The following is a 20583-nucleotide window of genomic DNA, read 5'->3' as shown; positions in this document are numbered from 1 at the left end:
TATGCAGAGATATTGGGACGGGTGTCCTTGCCACCTAGACACAGGTTGATGGTTTCTAGGTCCAGGCAATGACCAACGACACACTGATTGACCTGACCTAGGTTGGTAGTGCGTCACCAAACTATGTCAAGTTCAATCATTGTGTGTATGCAGAGATATGGGACGGGTGTCCTTGCCACCTAGACACAGGTTCATGGTTTCTAGGTCCAGGCAATGACCAACGACACACTGATTGACCTGACCTAGGTTGGTAGTGGGTCATCAAACTATGTCAAGTTCAATCATTGTGTGTATGCAGAGATATGGGACGGGTGTCCTTGCCACCTAGACACAGGTTCATGGTTTCTAGGTCCAAGCAACGACACACTGATTGACCTGACCTAGGTTGGTAGTGGGTCACCAAACTATGTCAAGTTAAATCATTGTGTGTATGCAGAGATATTGGGGCGTGTGTCCTTGCAACCTAGACACAGGTTGATGGTTTCTAGGTTCAAGCAACGACACACTGATTGACCTGACCTAGGTTGGTAGTGGATCATCGCGAATCGAAAGCTCCCTACTACTCTCAGTCTTGTACAGTAGGGACTTTTTAGATTTTAGATGTCGACTGCTACACTATTACGTCATTTTTATGATATGCGCATTTGCAATAGCCTGTAGAAAACATATACCTCTTGTCACTTGTCACATTGCTTTGTGATGTGAAAGGACCTAAATCTTGGAAACTAAGATTTTCTAGACACCTCTGTAACATCCAAATTGCTTCTTACGTCAATAATATTTGATTTTTTTAACTGCTTTGAAAAATAAATTTTAAAGACTTGCACAATTGTTTCAGAACATTGGTAACAATAAGCAAATGTTAGCTTTATAAAATATATCCAATATTTTAAAAGGGTTATTATTTTGGTTTTTTTATAGCATTCATTGGTGCAAGCAGGTTGATTTTGAATAGATCTAACGAAAATGACAAAAGCTTTTCAATTATATTCAAATGTTGATAACAAGTATATGTAGAAATTAAGTTATAATACTTCTCCTTTTATTTTGGTTTAATTTTTCATATTCAACTTTTATTTCAATAAACTTAATGTTCTGTTTTTAGCCATCTGATCCAGATTGTGTTGACAAGTTAACCCAGTGTATAAAAACAGGCTCTATCATTTTTTTCAGTAAGTGCAATTATTTTATCATTTTAATTTCAATTAACTTGTAACAAATTAAAGATATCAACTCTGCAGTGGTACACATTTTATAACAGGAAAGAAAAGTATTATTATATTGTAACTGTCCTGTTTCATCATCTTTTTTTTTTCCTGTATTCTTCTTTCTTTCTGTCATTTTTGTGCAGAGCGTATCTCTAAAACGTGTAAAGTTAACATTTCATAACTTTGTCACCATATGGGCATTCATGTGAAGTTGTGCTTTCCTATTTTTGAATGACGTCAGAGTTGCGCAACATGACTTACGTGCGTTTTTACAAATTTCGCGTATTTAACATAGATCAAAAACCATATATATCCCGTAATTTCACCTATTCTACACTGTATGTAATATATGTATAAAGATTTTACTGTTTATACTGACTGTAACGGAATGGTATAGCCCAAATCATTTATTTCCTACCTATTTCTATAATGTAGCAGGCCAAATAAGACTAGGTTCTGATTGGCTATTTTACTTTTCGTGTAAAAACTACTCACTAAATTTTGGTAAACAACTTATCCAGGGACCTAGTAGGTCTCTGGCACTCCTCGTTTTGATATAAGGTAATAAATGCCATGATCTTTTTCTGTGTGCAAAATTCCAACGTATGACGTGCGCGTGGCGTTTGTCGTGCGGATAACTAACTCGTCAAAGTGACGAGTTCAAATCTAGTTTTAATCTTTACTTTCTCTTTTGAGTGTTTCTTTTGTCTTTAATATGCTCTGTTTGTTGCAGATGTTGTACTGTATTTACTTGGATAAACCGGAGCGAATAATCTAAATATTGAAAACAAATTTGTATATGAATTTTTAATGTCTCCCTCTACTGATGGGTGTTTCTAGAGCTAAGATCATGACAGAGAGAAGACCGCGCGCGCAAAAGCCAAGGAAGACCCTACGGTAGTGTGCATAAAATACAACTAAAAATCGTACAATCAATCATAACATCGCATTTACTTACAGAATCTATAAAAATATTTTAATTTTAGTCTTTCGATTTTTGATCCAGAAACCAATGCATTTACTCCTTACAATAATTGTGAATAGGCCTACGTTAATCCATAGTATAGAAAGTAAATTGACTATGGTTAATCATGGTCAAATTAATTATAGATTTTCAAAGATAATAATACAATATGATATTTTTAAGAATATTGATAATATTAGGGACTATAAAGTATACTTAAAACAAGCTCACGATAAAGGATTCACAATAAAATCTATTCAGTAAAATTACTGTAGTCGAGTAACGTTTTTATCCTTAATCACTTCATCAGTATTAACTTAAGTGACGAAAACGCAAAGTTAGGTAAAATCATGCTTTGTTTTTGAAAATCTAAAGACTTAACATGAAATGTGTTTATAGATATTGTAAGTAAATGTAGTCTACGGTGTATATCATTGAATTTGTACGATTTGAGTTGTATTTTGAGCACACTAACATTTCGTAGGGTCTTCCTTGGCTTTTGCGCGCACGGTTTTCTCTCTGTATGGTCTTAGAAACACCCATCAAAACAAATTTGTTTTCGGTATTTAGATTTTTTCGGTTTGTTTTCAGTTATTTTCGGTAATTAGACTGACCCGTTTCATTCCTGGACTTCACCTTTTTTTATCAAAAAAGGTCAAGCCTAGTTTTGGCGGCCTACTATAACTTTTTTAATCCTACCTTGGGTTAGCGAATTATAAAAACAGCCATGCCTGATTGGCTAAGAAATGTAAAAAGATATGCAAAATCAATATAATTATTCTATGTTGTAACTATTCAATTATTATGACATGTGTAAAGAAAAATCCTCGACCTGAATTTGGAGTGAAAAAAAAAACATGAAACGTAGGAACAGTTTAGTGTAGATGTTTCATGTCATGTGACATAAAATTTAGGTACACAACATTAGGTACAAAGTCAACCAACGTATCCTACAAAGACAAACAAAAAATCTGTCAGTGTTAAATCAAACAATTTCTTGTTGTACACAAAAAAAAAAGTTAAAAAATAGCTTGAAAATTTGCCTTTTTTATTAACATACTACAGCATTACAGTGTAAGGTTACTTCATTAAATATTCAACTTCATGTACCACTTCTAAGCTTAATAATAATGTTTAACCCATACAAACATAAATGATATAAAGTTAAGAAATCCGAACAAAACTGCCTTTAAAGTAATAAAAACATTAGTTCTACTATAAATTAATACAAATTAAAATTCACAATTCCTTGTTTCTTTAATTTTAAAGCTGTATCGTATACTTAGTGCAAACTAGATTTATAACATTTGTGTTTTCAGTTTTCCGTAGATATTTTAACAATTAAACTGCCCTGGCATACTGTACTGTGCCAACTGTTGAACATACATTTTTTTTTATTCATAGTGGCCAACATTTGAATAATGTACTCTAAAACATTTTAATCTTAACATTATAACATCAATTTTAGTTTTCTGTATGTAACAAATATATATTTTTATGTAATTCTATGAAGAAAGAGAAATTCTATACAATTAAATAAAATACAGTAGGCTATGTGTTGAACTAATTGAAATACAATACTTGTGACAAAATTAAATAATAAAGTTACGGATTTAAATTAAAATAATAAGATTAGGAAGTTGTTATTTTATATAACACTGTCATTTTATTACAGTACACTGTGTAATATTACTTCATAATACAGAGGATAGTTTGTCTGTTTAACTTTAATAATTAAATATTTTAATTGTGTTGTTATTTGTTACAGCAACTTTTTTGGGGGAATGTGAAATAATACATAATTGCCCCGGCTTATCAATTCCGTCTTCCTGACTACCAATTCTTTTGATAAATTGTCCATTTTTATTAAACAGTTGTAGTTTGTCAACACTTGCTACGATGATATTATCATCCTCATCAACAACAACTCCCCATGGCGCCTTCACTTCACCATCGTTCTCTCCTTCTGTGATAAGTACTTTAGATGATTTTTTTTCTTCATCATACAATAACACTTGATTTCGTCCTGCATCTGCTATAATTACTTCCTTAGTTTTTGTAAGTGTAACATCAGAGTATGCAGGAAATTGATCTAAGCTGTCGAGTTGTTGCATTGTAACATTAGAACCACCATTAGAAAGTTTAAACTTGAACAGACCCCGTCTTCTCGAATCTACCACATATATGACATTAGTTGCCTCATCTATGTGAATACCCCATGGATATGCCAATACACCTTTACCAATGGATTTGATCACATGGCCTTTCATATTACATACTTGAATGCATTCATTACTCAGATCAGTAAATGCTATGTTGCCATTCTTCATTCTGTACATTCTGTTAACTGCCACACCTTCTCCTCCTGATACAACGTTTGAAGGATATTGTACTACAGGTCCTTCTCCGTTTTGTTTGTAGTAGGTAAATACATTTGTTTGAAAAGAAACCACCAAGGATTCGTCTTTTGACATTGCTACTCCTGCAGGTTTTCCGTCAACTTTGATAGTAATAGGCTCACCTTGGATTGTAGCCATCCTACAATATAATTTGTAATACAGTAATTATTCTCTATTTTACCTAGTGCACTGTATGAAATGTGCAGAATGGTCCACCTCAATATTTGATGGCAAACTCCATTGTTGAAATAATAGAAATTGTTAATTGGTATTCTTTATTTATGAATATCAGTACTCAAGGTGAAGAACACAACAGCAATGAAGGAACAAAATGTATTAAAATTGACAATACATTATCTGTCTCAACTATATAAATATCTACTCAAGACAAACAAGTTCTTAACATTTCTTTATCTATAACATTAAGAATATTTCTGATAAAATCATTAACTAGGCCTAGGTCTAAAATCAGTAGCATTGTACCCATAATAATACATGTTAATATCAACAATCTAGCACTTGCGGTCGCTATTGATAGGAAAGCATGCAGCTCACACACAACATGATGTAATGGTTGAGTGAATTCAGGGATCATCTTAATTCCATGGTTTGTTAACTAAACACAACATGGTGGTGAATATGCCTGTTAAAATTTCAATGATACGATCCCTTAAAGTACCATGTTGTTGCTAGGAGGCTTGAAAGGAGGGATCTAGCCTAGTTTCTCTCTTGCCGTCCTCTGACAATTTAAGGTCGGCAATTGCCGATTGCCGACGTGAAATTCGTGGGCTGAATCCTCCAATTTTGTTGTCAAATCTCACTTGTGCAAAACACTAAAAATAATAATCAATATAAGCCACAATAGTCAATAGTTTAAACAACCAACCTAATTATCTATTACTCTCCTATACAACTTATAATTAGCTCAAAACTCTAAAATATTTATTTGAAATCTGACGCTCGATCCACATGGGCGCAGCCATCTTGAATCTTTGTTTACAACTATAGCGCCACCAATCATAAAATAAATCTTAATCAACTACAGCATGACGCCCTCATCGGTCAAAAACTAGTTTACAAAATCCACCATTTATCGATAAAACTCATGTTCTGTGAACATAAACCTCGCAACATAATAAATCCTCATAATCCAATAATTATACTCTTCCCTAATTAATATAATTACTTATAGGTCAATTTCTGACACACAACTAGTTTGAGAAACAATATCTCCAATGTAATTATTAACTCAATTTGTACCACTCTATATGACTGATCGAACAGCAAGGTACACTAGCTGATTCTGTTGGCACAAAGCGAACAATTCCAACATAACTCGGCTGCGAATAACATTCATTCGAGCCTAGCCTAAAGTTACTTAATATATAAGCCAAACTACTTTTATCATCTACTGTAACCAACGTACCTTAGAACAAAATAATATCAATCTAAAATTTGAAGTTTAACAGGTTTAATCAATCAGATGCATAAAGATAAATAACGGATGTTATTAACCTCAATCTCAGTTATCGGCGCTCCAAAAACATGTGTCCTCTCGCAGTCGCGGGAACAGCCTCATTACACCGAACCATCATCAAAAATTATTACTCCTATAATCGTTTCTTAATTCTCACTATTACATTCAAAGTTTGTAATGTAAGGTATAACAAAATTGTATAAATGTATAAATCGTAATTTAACAATCAATCTTTAAAATTGAACATCGTCATATAACACTTAATTTTATGAACTATATTATTACTCTGTTCTAGTTAAGTTGGTTTACGATGAAATCGGTCGCGTCTGAAATCGGTCGCGTTTGAAATCGGTCGCGATAAAATCAACTTCCGGTATTTTGTATGGCGCGCCGCTAGAGCTATACTTTTGATGATATCAGTCGCGTTTGAAATCGGTCGCGCTATTTTGTATGGATCGAGCGGGATGCATGCTAGAGCGGGATATACATTTTTCGTTTAATTTATATAGATTTAATTGATATATTTTAGGAACTAGATTATTTATGTGGATATTTTTTACTTGGTTAATAAATATTTATTATCAATCATTACATTAATTTTTTTGTTTGTATTTCACAGGTCTCGGAGAAGGACTGTGTCTTTTCAAAATGGCCATTTCTAAACACGTTTAAATATAATATTATATTAGGCATAATGTTATATTAGGCATATAATAATTTACCTCTATTTATATGTGCTGTAATTAATATATTATATAGAGAATATACGTCTGTCGTGTCTTTCATTATGCAAACAATTACGTAAAAGAGAACAATATTTATTTAAAAACAATAATTTTTACAATATAGCCCGTAAAGCCAGCGTATCCATTTTTATACTTATGCATACTGTGGCAGATTATATCATATCCATGTCGTTAACAACATACTATTCGATCACCTTATTTGTATTTCTATTTTATTTCTATCCGTTATGTAGGATAATATTATGTGTATAATGATTATTGTTGAGGCAAATCACGTGTATATTTTTATTTATAGTTTTTAGTAAAATGATCATTATATGCGGATGGTTAAAAGGCGAGTTACTGAAATAAACCCCCGAATAAGCCATATCGGACATGCGCCTTCTATGATCGTGCAGCTGTTAACAATACGTTATTTTTCTGACGGGGTTTCCCCTTTTTAAAAAACACGCACTTGTTAGTGTGTCAAATCATGGACAAAACACGTACGATCGTTGTCCATGGCGAGGTAAAGATGACGTCTATTACTAATAACCATACGTTTGAAACGTCTATAGGCGCGCCTCCGCACGTGTTTTTGTGAAACGATCCAATGAGCTATAATAGATGCTCGACGCGATTATGAGATCATGTTTATTCATTCATTCATTATTTAGCCTTTAAAATCGAAATACATTTAAAACATAGGTAACAAAATCAAGACACGTGGAAATCTAAGGAGGCAAGGATAAGCAAAAGCAATTAAAATTTGCTGTAGCTCAGGCTTTAATTCCGAATAAAGCACTGTTTCTATAATTTGACAGTATGATTTATATATAATTTACGTATATACGTCGGCGATACTATAGATTTTAATTTGAATATCTTTTATTTCTTCATTTATAATAATCATTTAATGTAAATAATTAAGTAAGTGCAACTCAGTGTGTCACATTCATACGCCGTTCGTAAATCTAAATGTTTAAATATCAGTGCAGATTACCCCTTTGAGAATCGTGTCCACCTTTATTATCCATACATTATTATTCTCACATCTATCATTGTACATCATAGTCCTACTGTAGGCCGGTAGATTGATTTATAACGGCATCCTAAAACCATACGTAATTGTTTGCATAATAAAAAACACGACAGACGTATATTCTCTATATACTGTAATATATTAATTACAGTACATAAATAGAGGTAAATTATTATATGCCTAATATAACATTATGCCTATTATAACATGATATTGCCTAATATATTTAAACGTGTTTAGAAATGGCCATTTTGAAATGACACAGTCCTTCTCCGAGACCTGTGAAATACAAAAAAAAATTAATTTAATGATTCATATAAATAAATATTTATTATTATTAACCAACTAAAAAATATCCACATAAATAATCTAGTTCCTAAAAAATATCAATTAAATCTATATAAACGAAAAATGTATATCCCGCTCTAGCATGCATCCCGCGCTCAATCCATACAAAATAGCGCGACCGATTTCAAACGCGACCGATTTCAAACGCGACAGATATCATCAAAAGTATAGCTCTAGCGGCGCGCCATACAAAATACCGGAAGTTGATTTTATGGCGACCGATTTGAAACGCGACCGATTTCAAGCGCGACCGATTTCATCTGACACCGTTAAGTTTGAATGAATTCAGTCTACGACATAATGAATTTTACAAAAAATATATTTCCAGCCATATAAAGGTCAGAGCATGCTACTGGTTACATAGCTACTGTAGTTGTGATGATTTCAAAATTAGTGTTATAGTGTATAACATTTACAATAGTATAATACATATCCCGAGTTCTTGTCTATCTCAAAGAGTTTATTTATTGTCAAATAATATTTAGATATGCTAAACTTAAGAGCCATTGTCTGTAAGAATCAAAGAAATATCAAAAATAGTGGCAGACTCAAAAAAATGGATTTCTTTCAAATTTTGCACATGGCTATATATGTGTTGAGAGAAATCAAATATGAAGTATTTTTTATTTTACACATATATTTCCATGGCAACGGCCAAATTTGTGTTTTTGACAATTTTGTCTTTTTTTTAAGGTTTTTTAAATTGGATATTGGTACTACTTTGATGAACGATATTTTTGTTTTGTTCATTTAATTATAAAAAATAATTAGTGTATGCATAATAACAATGCATTGTGTACCTGTTTCCAATTTTTTTTAAATTTTTAATTTCATACTTTGGGAGATACCATTTATTTAAAAAGGGGTGTTTTTCACTTGTTTTTAATTGTTAAATGCAACTAAACTTTACTTCACCATAACGCCCAAAGTGGTGTTTTTTTTTAGCTGATTTATTACAAATAGGTAGTTCTAATGTTTAATAAGTGATTTCAAAAATAAAATACTGGGGTATTTTAAAAATCTACAAGCAGTGTTGCGAGAAACATAGGCCTTTATAAAAAAAAAACATGGTATATTAGTAAAAACATTTTATTTTCTTTGCTTATCTGATTTGAAACTCATTGGTCAGAAAAATTCTTAATGTTTTATATAGTTCTAGTTGTGTTGTGAGAAAAAAAACAATATTTTTAATTACAGATTCTGTAATTCCCAGTTTTAATGTCATTTTATAGGTTTATCCTCTGGAAATTTGAATAAATTATCATATCGTTGTGAATTTTAATCTTTGCAACAGATTACTCCTCTCTTATTTTGAAGCTCCTCTTTAATTTTTTTACTTATTTTATTTGCTAACCTAAACAGATCCCACATGCCCATCCACCACCACTTCCGACTCCACCCCCCCCCCCCCCCCATTACCCCGACAATAACCACAAAAAGATAAACTGCAACACTTTGGTCGATCATCCACTATAGAGTGTCAAATTCATGCACTCAAGCACCACACTGCCGCTACCATCGCCCCAACCAATAGACCGATTCAAACTCCTCCATCCCACCCCCTCCCCCTTTCTCTAAGCCCCCACCCACCCCAAGTTAAAAATTGCAATGCAAAAGATAGGACATAAAGTTAAGTTTTTAGACCCTCGTCTCCAACCCCCTAACTATTTAAAACTCCTGGATCTACCACTTTCCCCTCCCCAAAATTGAACCAATCAAAAGTCAATGATATACTCTGATATGTTAATGCTACATAACAAATATTGAAGCCCTGATGTGAAATTTCATTTCATTTAAGGTCAGCATGTAAAATATCACACTTTATATTAAATATTGGTTTTAAATTCTATATTTTTTTTACTGTGATGGTTGGATTCAGTAGTAATTATTAATTAATAATTATCTGACAATTATTTAATTTCCCTTAGTTATGCATAGCAACAGTTACTATGGTAACTAAAATTGAGATATTCTTTAGATTTTTCATACTTATCTTATGCAAATTTAAATTTGTAGATTATTAGCAGGCATGCCTTATTAGCATTTTCAAATTACCATTTCACAAGGTCATATTCGTAAGGACTTTTTTCTGTGATTATTTTTATTCATGAAAACCCCATATTTTATTTACAGCGGCCACCTCCCGTAAGCGGCCACCTCCCTTAACGAACGCACTTTAAAAAGCCTGTTTGTTCTTTCTATCTAATTAGTGCATTTGGTACCTACCGTAAGCGGCCACCTCCCGTAAGCAGCTGCGGGCACCTTTTTATACTAAAAATGAGATTTTTTGTATGATAAATGACCTCCCGTAAGCGGCCACCCGAAAAATGTGATACTTACGGGAAGTTCAACTGTATTTTAAAAAACAATTATCCTTAGTTACGCATAGAAACAGGTTCTAAGATAACATAGATAATACATTTTGACATAATTTGACCCAACAAATGACCCTTTCACAAGATCAGACATTTTCTGGGATTCAGTAGATAGGTAAATTTGGAGAGAAAGTAGTAGCTATGTAATCAATTTTTTGAAATAAAACAATAATATGGGGTTTCATGACTACATTAATTATGTAAAAATATTATTATTAAAAATATTGTACTTAGTTACGTATAGAAACAGTTGCTACAATACACTGTAGGTAAAATGTTGATGTCATTTGACCTTAATATGTAAAATGAAAAAACCCATATTTTAAAAATATTTTCGCATAGAAACAGTTACTATGGTAAAATGTTGACCTCATTTGACCTCAAAATGAATGAATTTACAAGGTCAAGTTTGTCATCACTTTAAGATTATTAGAATGCAGTAGAAGTGAAATTGAGAAAAATTACAAATGCAATTCTTTGTATTCATAAAAACACCATTTTTTAAATATTTTCTTTTCAATTACTTTCCTTAGTTACACATAGAAATGGTTGCTAAGGTAACAATATAGGTAAAAAATGAAAATTGTTGAGAATTTTTATGAACTATCTTGTAAATTTTGATCAAACATTAATAGTTGTAGTAAAGTGGAGACCTGTCCTGTTTTGCATTCTGACCCCTTTTGACCTCAAATGACCAATTTACAAGGTCAGATTTTTTGGGAGGTCTTTCTGTATCTCTTTACACAAAATAGATGTAAAAATTTATAAAAACCTTGACGCAATTATTTCAAAGTTTAACATTATTTTCCATCAACTAAATATTTCAATGCAAAATACTGTTTTTCTGGCAATTAATTGAAATAAACCTGGCAACACATTCTCCTATTTTATCTAAACTATTCGTATGACTTTAGTAGCATTATGACAAGCCACATATTATTTTATTATTGGATTAGCCATATTTAAATTGTGTTTCATGTGTTTTGTTTGTTGATATTTTGTTTGTATTTTTTTGTATTTTCCGTATTTTCCTGGCAACACAAAACCTATGTACGAAATTTACCCCAGTGTTTTTTTCGTGATTATTGTTGACAAACCTATTGACTATCAAATTACAAAACCTCATTGATATAAAAACACCACTTTGGAAGTTATAGGTACGTTTATGATGTATACTTTTATAAAAAAAATATTTTTTAAAAACACCCCTTTTTAAAATAATGGTATCAACCAAACTCCATTTTGTAAATTTTTTTTTTCTACATTAAATGGAACTCAATACATGTTGTTTACACTGCTATAAACAAAAACTGTATACTGTAAGTATTTTTGGTTAAAATAAGTATACAAGTTTGTACTTTTTTACTATAGAAAATCTGTGAAAAATGGCAAAAACATCAAAATTTGAATAATTGACCGTTGTCATGGCAACGGAGGCTAAAAATTAAAATGAATGTTGTAGATATGCTTTTTATTGAAATGTCTATTCATGGTAAAAATTTGAGAGAAATCCATTTTTTTACATCTGCCACCAAATCTTTGATTTTTACAGACAATGGCTCTTAATATTTAAAAGTATTTCAATAAAATAATGTTAAATACCTTGTACTTTGCAGCTCAAACCTTGTTTCAGAAAATAAACGTGACCCTCTCAACCAATAAAATAAAGCAGGTTGTTTTTCCACTTTTGAAACTTCCAGAACAGTCTACTTGCAGTGGTATTTATAACAAATACAGAATTGTAAACAAGGTGTGCCTGTTTAAAAATTAGCGAGGCATGCAATTTTGTTAGTATTTTGTAAAGGTGGCAATACAATTTCAATAGCAGGTAACATTAAGAAGGATTGTGTTTAATACTACATATTATATTATATTATTTACAAGTGAATGAAATCTAATAGTAAACTGGCATTTTACCGGTTACCTGCTGTGAACAAAACACTAAAACTTGTCGGTGTTGTTAAGGAATTTCTAAAGCTTTATCTGATTGTAATGGAGCACTAAAAAATAGAGCATTATAGATTAAGGATAATGTAAAATTTATTTCATTTATATGATTCCTTTACATGTGTAACCCCATACCATGACTCGGCTAATTTTATAACAAACTTAAACAGTCAATCGATATCAATTAATTATATTTGTTTGATTAACTGTATAACCATTGTTGTGACAACACGCACTTGGTGTCGTTTCATATGCTCATCTGCCTCAACTCAAAATACTGAGATTAATTATACTGTTTTTTTTATTTAAAGGAAAAAAAAATAGCCTGAAATTTGCCAATATTTCTACTATGGTATAATACGACAACATTTAATTAAAAAAGAAACAGAAATAGAAAGATGCTAAAGGCAAAATATACTTTTTATGAATAAAAATTAGAAGCAAAAAAAAAACGTTAAAATAATCATACTGTAAGCAAGAGCAACATCATGACAATAATAAGCCTCTTATTAATACAGAACTGTAATTTAGTTAATTTCTATTATCACTAATCTTTTAGACAAGAACATTCCTTTTATTACAGTATTGGTCAAGTGAATAAAATTAAAGAATAAAAACTGGTACACTAAACAATATCTTCATAAGTAAAAATAATATTAGTTATTATAACATTTAAATAAAATAATTTCATATTTTGATGTTTTCAAGTTCAACGTTAATAATAAAATATTTTGACTGTTCTGTCATTTGCTACAGCAATCCTACATGGGTTATGTGAAATAATACACAACTGACGTGGTGAGAAAATGTAATTTCTGTCTTTATCAATTCTCCTTTTAAAATGTCCATCACTACTGAATAGTTCTAGTTTGTGTTCACTTGCTATGATGATGTTATCATCCTCATCAACTACAACTTTACTTTGTTGTTGCAGTGAACCATACTCTTCTCCTTTATTGAGTGCTTTCAGTGACTGGTCCTTCTCATCATACAATAATACTTTATTATCTTGATCTGCTACAAGTACTTTCCCAGTTTTTGTAAGTGTAACATCAGTGAGAGTGCGTGTATGATTTGTTTCTATTCTTTCACCATTATTGTGAAACATAAGCAAACTCCGATCACATGTAACATACATAACATTAGTTATCTCATCTATGTGAATACCAGAAGGGTTTTTCAATACACCCTTACCAATGGATTTGAGCACATGACCATTCATATCACATACTTTAATGCATTTATTACCTGGATCACTGAATGCTATGTTGCCATTCTTCATTCTGTACATACTGTAAACCATCACACCTTCTGGTAGTGTAATCTTACTTATACGTTCTCCTGATAATTTGTACTTGTAAATTGCATTTGTGCGAAATGAAACCAGCAAGCGATCATCATCACACTTTGCTATTCCATGAAGATCGCTGTCTTCCATTGTTATTATAGTAAGTGGTTTGATTGTAACATTACCAATGCCGTCTTCTTTCAATAAATCAATTGGATGTTTGTTTGCTGTAAAGTTAATTACTCTGCTTTCAGTGTTATTTTCATTGATTTTTTCAGATTTAGTAATCTCATCCTTCAGTTTTTTAAATACAATCTCACTTGATTTAATAGCAATTGCTGGATTGCTGTTCAATAACTTATTGAGGGAACTCAAGCTATTGTCTAATTCAGAATTGATTTTTTCTAGTCTTGTCATTTGTACTTCATTGACTTTCTTTTCATTTTTATTTATTGCTTCAACTTTCCTGTTCATTTCATCTCCTTTTTTCTTGATTACTTGTACCATTTCTTGAACTTGGTTATCAATATCTCTGAGACTGGCATTGTTACTTTTTTCTAGTTCTTTAGCATTCTTTGTAACTACTTTGAGCATATTTTTGTTTTGTTTAATGGTTTGATTGGCTTTTTTTTCCCATTGTTCTGCGGTTTCCTTGAATGTTCTGAATTCTGTTTTAATGGGAGTTTGTTCATGTCCAACATGAACTGCTTCAGTGCATTCTTTGCATATTGGTACTTTACATTGTTTACAATATATATCTAATGGTTTAGTATGAGAGGTGCAATTCAACACATGTTTTTCGATAATTGTTAAGACGTTGTTAAGAAATGGATTTGGTGCAAGATTTCGAAGCCCTCCTACTGGTATGGGATACAACTTGCGACAAAAAGGGCATGGTACTAGATTACGACGATTGGTACGAACCCAATTTTCCAAACACTTCAGACAGAAACTATGAAAGCAGGCAAGTGATTTTGGGTCTTTAAGCCTTCCTTTACAGATAGAACACTCTAGTACATTCTCTATATCTCCAAGTATGTCGTTACTAGCCATCCTGCAATAGTAATTTGTACAGTATTTTGTTTTTGAAAATGTATTTTTCGATACTTGATGTATTTATATATTACTATTTAAATAACTGCTGATTAGCAGTTACAAATAATACATTTTTAACCTAACCATAATTTTTACACTAAAGATGTGTGCAATATAAATCTTAATATTATACAAATAATGAATGAGTGGAATGGTACAAATTGCTTCATAAATTTCATCTTTCACCGAATGAAATTTTGTGTACCATAGTGTATGAATATAAAACATTCATTATTTGTTTTATAAAATGTTTAACAAGAGACTAGATCTAAGCCATTCGAAAATGATTGATTGAACGTGATCAGTAAACAACAGCCAAGCCTCTGGTTATTCACTCACTGGTTACAAAAAAAAATGCGCAAATCGAAATTGCAGTACTTGATTGTATAAAAAAAATGCACCGCACTCACGAGAGTGCTATTGTACATTTATTTAATACCATGTGACTGATTATCGTCCAATCAAATGACAAGAATCTACTTAAAATAGGTGTGTTATAATATTATTTATATAAAGTAGGCATGTTTATTTAACCACGCCCATAAGCCTAGGATATGTATATTGTTAGATAAACAATTTTATAATGAATTATAATACAACAACATGTTCAGTATAATATTTAATAAAATTCTTAAATACCTTATAGTTTCAGCTCAAATGGTTTCAGGAATTGAAACTTTTCCAGAAATTAGTTAAATTTCCACCAAGTGTTCTGCTGTGTTGTAAACTAGTAGTAAATATTTTGAAATATGAAATTGCTGAACACTAAACCAATTCCAAAATCAATAAAAAAAACAATAGATTAACAGATTGCATCAGATTGTATTATAGCGCTTACAATGACAATGTCAGCTGTTACCATGACTCAATAAAAAAAACAATAGATTAACATATTGATTGATTGTATTATAGCGCTTGAAATGCTGTTACCAAGACTGCATTAGTATACATTGTAATTTTCTTTTTCACACAATACATTGTGCCTACCCTGGACAAATACCACTACTATTCAAAATGCATTGCACCAAACTGCTTAAACATGGGTTAGTTGCATCATACATTTATATTTATTTAACTAAAAATACTAAAATATTGTTTAATGCATTTTTACTTCATCCTTAAAATTAAATCAAACTGAAAAAATTAATATACTAAAAAATTGTTTTAACTAATTGAAGTACTATTGAAAAACTAAATTATTGTATTAGATTAACTAGATACATAATTATTCAGATTCAATTTCAATTCAATTCACATTTATTTAGTCATCGTTTATAATTACAATTTCAGTATAAAGAAGTTTACAATAATACATCATGTAAAGTAAGTGTATATATTAGACAAATAGGTCAAAATTAACTACAAAATACTAAAGATAATTTAATTGTTTTTTTTGTTACTTAATAATTACGATGTAATGTTATTATTTTACAATACACAGTGGAAGTCTTGCTTGTTCAATTTTAATAATTCAATATTTTGACAATCAACCATTCAAATACTGTTTTTCGATAAGCATATTGCCCTAAACAGCTCCCAAGCTCCTCTTGGCTCTAAAATTATAAATAATATTTCACATGTACTTTTACATATTAATATATTTTTTTTCGACTTTAGCATTGTACATAAACTATACTTTACGTTACAGTACGTTCAATAGCTCTTAATACATAGTGGGCTTTTCATCATTGATGCTCTAGTTTTTTTTAACACTGAAAACATTTTGTATTCAGACACCTTTTTCCTGTTTAACCTAATAATCTAATTTAGAAACTCTAAGGTCTCTGTAAAATTTGAACATAATGCCATTTATTCATGTCAATTTAAAAGTAATCAAAATAGACAATTTCACATATCATTTTCATAATATAAATATAAAAAAATAATAATAAATTTATGTATTTGATTACTGATTTTTTCGTAAGTATTTCAAATCAGTATAATGATATTAAGTAATCAAATGAATTGATAAAATTTAGACTTTTGTTTTCAGACAAATAGCAACACAATGGAGAGAATGAATTTAATTTATACACCATGTATATAACAAGTTTCTTTCATGGAAACTAATTTATTATGCATAAAAATAGAACAAAAGAATTAATTAAAAAAGACTTAAGCTCTGTCTACACTATCAAACATTATGTTATGTTATATGTCCATATATGGACATGATGATGCATGTCACTACCATATTTGGACACATCACTACCATATTTGGACACATCACTACCATATTTGGGCACATCAAACTTTTTTTGTCAAACTAGTTTGATGGTGTAGACAGAACTTTATACTATGATACACACAATATATCACAATTATGTCACTTTTTTGTGTAATTTTGTGTAATATTGACAACAATAACAACTCAAACCCTATGAAAATCAACAACATACTACACAACTACCTACACCTATCTTTATTGTACAAGACATGCCCCAAAAAGTACAACAAAAGAAGAAAATTTAGTTATATTGATTTTGTACTTTAAGTTCAAGGTATTATTATTTTATTCTATATACAGAGTTTTGTTTGTAAATTTAATAATTGAATAGTTTGATTGTGTTGTCACTGTAATTTGCAACAGCAATCATACATGGGTTATGAGAAATGATACATAACTGACTTGGTAAACTAATTTCATCTTCTTGTTGATCAATTCTTTTGATAAAATGTCCATCACTACTGAATAGTTGTAGTTTGTGGTTACTTGCTATGATGATGTTATCATCCTCATCAACTACAATTTCGCTTGGCATCATCACCTTACCATCTTTATCTCCTTTATTGATAATTACTTTCAGTGACTTTTCATCATCATTATCATATAATAATACTTGATGTTTTCCTTCATCTGCTATAAGTACTTTACCAGTTTTTGTAAGTGCAACATCAGAACACTCAAGAGATCCTATATCTGGTGTTTCTATTTTCTTCAGCTGCTCACCACTATTAAAGTCAAACATCAACACACATTGCAGGACAATATCTGCGACATATATGACATTCGTTGACTCATTTATATGAATACCATGTGGAAATGTTAATACATCCTTACCAATGGATTTGATCACATGACCATTCATATCACATACTTGAATGCATTTATTACCGACATCACTTAATGCTATGTTGCCATTCTTCATTCTGTACATTCTTCTGACTTTCACACCTTCTGGTAGTGGAATATTGCTTATACATTCTCCTGATTGTTTGTATTTGTAAATTTCATTTGTGCGAAATGAAACCAGCAAGCAATCATCATCACACGTTGCTACTCCTCTAGGTATACCCTCTACTTTGACAGTAGGTTCTGTGATTGTAACATTTCCAATGTCGTTTTCTTTCAATAAATCAATTTGATCTTGGTTTCTGATAAAGTTAATTTTTCCACTGTCCCTTTGTGTGATTTCTTCAGAATTATTAATTTGATCCTTCAGTGTATTTAATACAATGTCACTTGATTTCATAGCAGTTGCTGGCTTACTCTTTAATAACTGATTTAGGAAACTCAAATGTGTATCTAATTCAGAATTGATTGTTTTTAATTTCTTAATTTGTGCATCATTATATTTCTTGCCATTTTGATAAATTACTTCAACTTTTTCCTTTATTTCGTCGCCTTTTTTCTGGATTATTTTTACTATTTGTTTAACTGTGTTATCAATTTCTGTGAGACTTGCCTCTTTACTTTCTTCTAATTCGTTAGCATTCTTTGTGACAATTTTTAGTGCATTTTCTATTTTTCTTATGGATTCATTTGCAGCTTTTTTTAATTCGACTGAGCTTTCTTTAAACATTTCTAATGCTGTTATAATGCCAATTGGTTCATGTTTTCCATCTCCTGCGGCATGTTCCATTTCAGTGCATTCTATGCAAATTGGTACTTTACATTTTGTGCAATACATCTCTAATGGTTGAGTATGAGAAGGGCACAACAATGCGGTGCTTTTGAGCTCATTTTTCTGTTCATGTTGTTTAACAGTTTCCAAAAGGTTGTTAAGAACTGTATTTGGCGGAAGATTTTGAAGCCCTCCTACTGGAATGGGATTCAACTTGCGACAAATAGGACATGTTAGCTGTCCATTGTTGGTTTGAACCCATTTTTCCAAACACTTTAGACAGAAACTATGAAGGCAACTAAGTGATTTTGGATCTTCTAATCTTCCATTACAAACAGAACATTCTAGAACTTTCTCATCTAGATCTCCAAGTAGACTTAATTCGTTGCTAGCCATCCTGCAATAGTAATTTTTATTAACTTATTTAGTTTGCCTTATCCTAAACATTTTGTATTTGACCTAGTAATAATTAGGAAAGAGTGCTTCCCTGGTATAATCCAACTCCACTACAATCTCACCCATAGTTAGACTAGATATCAAATAATACTTAATCTGCTATTATAGTATTGCATATGTTAGGTTAATTGGATTACTCAATACTGTAAATCAACATTTTATGTCTGCTCTGAGGTTTCTTAAATATCCAGTTTTGTGTCTACAAACAGATTACACTTTTACTAAAAACAGATAAAATTTGTATTGAGTAATATTACACATAAATACAAAATTTCATACAAAAATATATATCTTGAACTTTTACAGTAGTTTAAATAAAAATTTCTTTTTAACACACGAGTCGAAATATAAAACTTAGTAGTAACAGTTGCTTGATAGTTTCGTTTTTCTGTACATGAACAGCTTTTACAGAAAAATGCGTTGTGCAGAAAAAACGAAACAAGAACAAAAAATAAACCAGACCCTGATGAACATTTACAATCACACCAGAGTGGGATTTTCCTTTTTGTTTTATTTCCTGTCATGTGATCATATGCCATGGGTGTATGTTTACTACTCTATGTAACTAGGGATGATTAATCACTATATGATTGTATTGTAGGAAAAGTAAGTTTCACTAAGCTATCTTGAATTGTTTGGATAGGAGACTATTAATACAGCTACACTAATTCAACTAAACTAAATAAATTAATATAGTTATTTAATGTTAAATACCTTATAATTTCCCAGAACAAATGATAGTTTTAGGAATTAAAACCAACCGTTTACAGTAATCAATAAAGTTGGTTTTTCCACTTTGAAACTTCCTTATCATGTGATCAAAGCATTCATTTAAACAAAGCGTTACGATTTCAAAATCAGTGATGCAAAACACTACTAAAGCATGTATGTATACTTTATTGTCAGTCATAGTATAATCAATGACATGTCAACACAATAGAAGCAGCATAGTATATCATATCATGGACCTATTCTAATGTATAGGTCCATGATAATATCATATAGCATTATGTCATGTCAATGATTTTTTACAGAATTTTTTCTAGCATGGCCGAAATGAAAAATTACAAATACTGAGGTCATCATAATAATGTTAAAACATTTAAACTTGTTTATGTATTTATTTATATAAATCATAGAAATTGCAGGTGTAACATATGAAATAAAAATATTTTGTAATTAAATATTTAAAAAGCTTTGCAAATTATTTAGAGCATACAGTACTTAAAAAAATTATGAAATTTACAAAATTAGACTAAATAAACTAAGTATTGTGTTTATAATAATTACAATATTAACTGTATATACATATTAAATTGGATTCAAAATAATTAAATTATGATGTTAATTCTGTTATGAATAAATTGGACTGATAAGATAGAGTTTAAGATTGTTTAATCTTTATTAAAATTCA

General features: G+C 30.8%; 2 protein-coding genes across 2 annotated transcripts in view; one reads left to right on the top strand and one right to left on the bottom strand.

Moving 5' to 3' along the window:
- Window positions 1-20583, top strand: part of LOC144848882 (apoptosis inhibitor 5-like) — a 101476-nt gene that overhangs the window by 15243 nt on the left and 65650 nt on the right. The gene's annotated exons all lie outside the window — the stretch shown is intronic.
- On the bottom strand, window positions 17364-19109 carry LOC144848219 (uncharacterized). Its single transcript, XM_078704932.1, has one exon. It carries the CDS (start codon window positions 19107-19109, stop codon window positions 17412-17414), a length of 1698 nt encoding a protein of 565 aa, XP_078561058.1. The 3' UTR covers window positions 17364-17411.

Source organism: Antedon bifida, chromosome 7 (assembly GCF_963402885.1).
Source record: "Antedon bifida chromosome 7, ecAntBifi1.1, whole genome shotgun sequence".
Classification (NCBI taxonomy): domain Eukaryota; kingdom Metazoa; phylum Echinodermata; class Crinoidea; order Comatulida; family Antedonidae; genus Antedon; species Antedon bifida.
The sequence above is the reverse complement of the archived record's forward strand: the minus strand, read 5'-3'. Positions and strand labels throughout refer to the sequence as shown.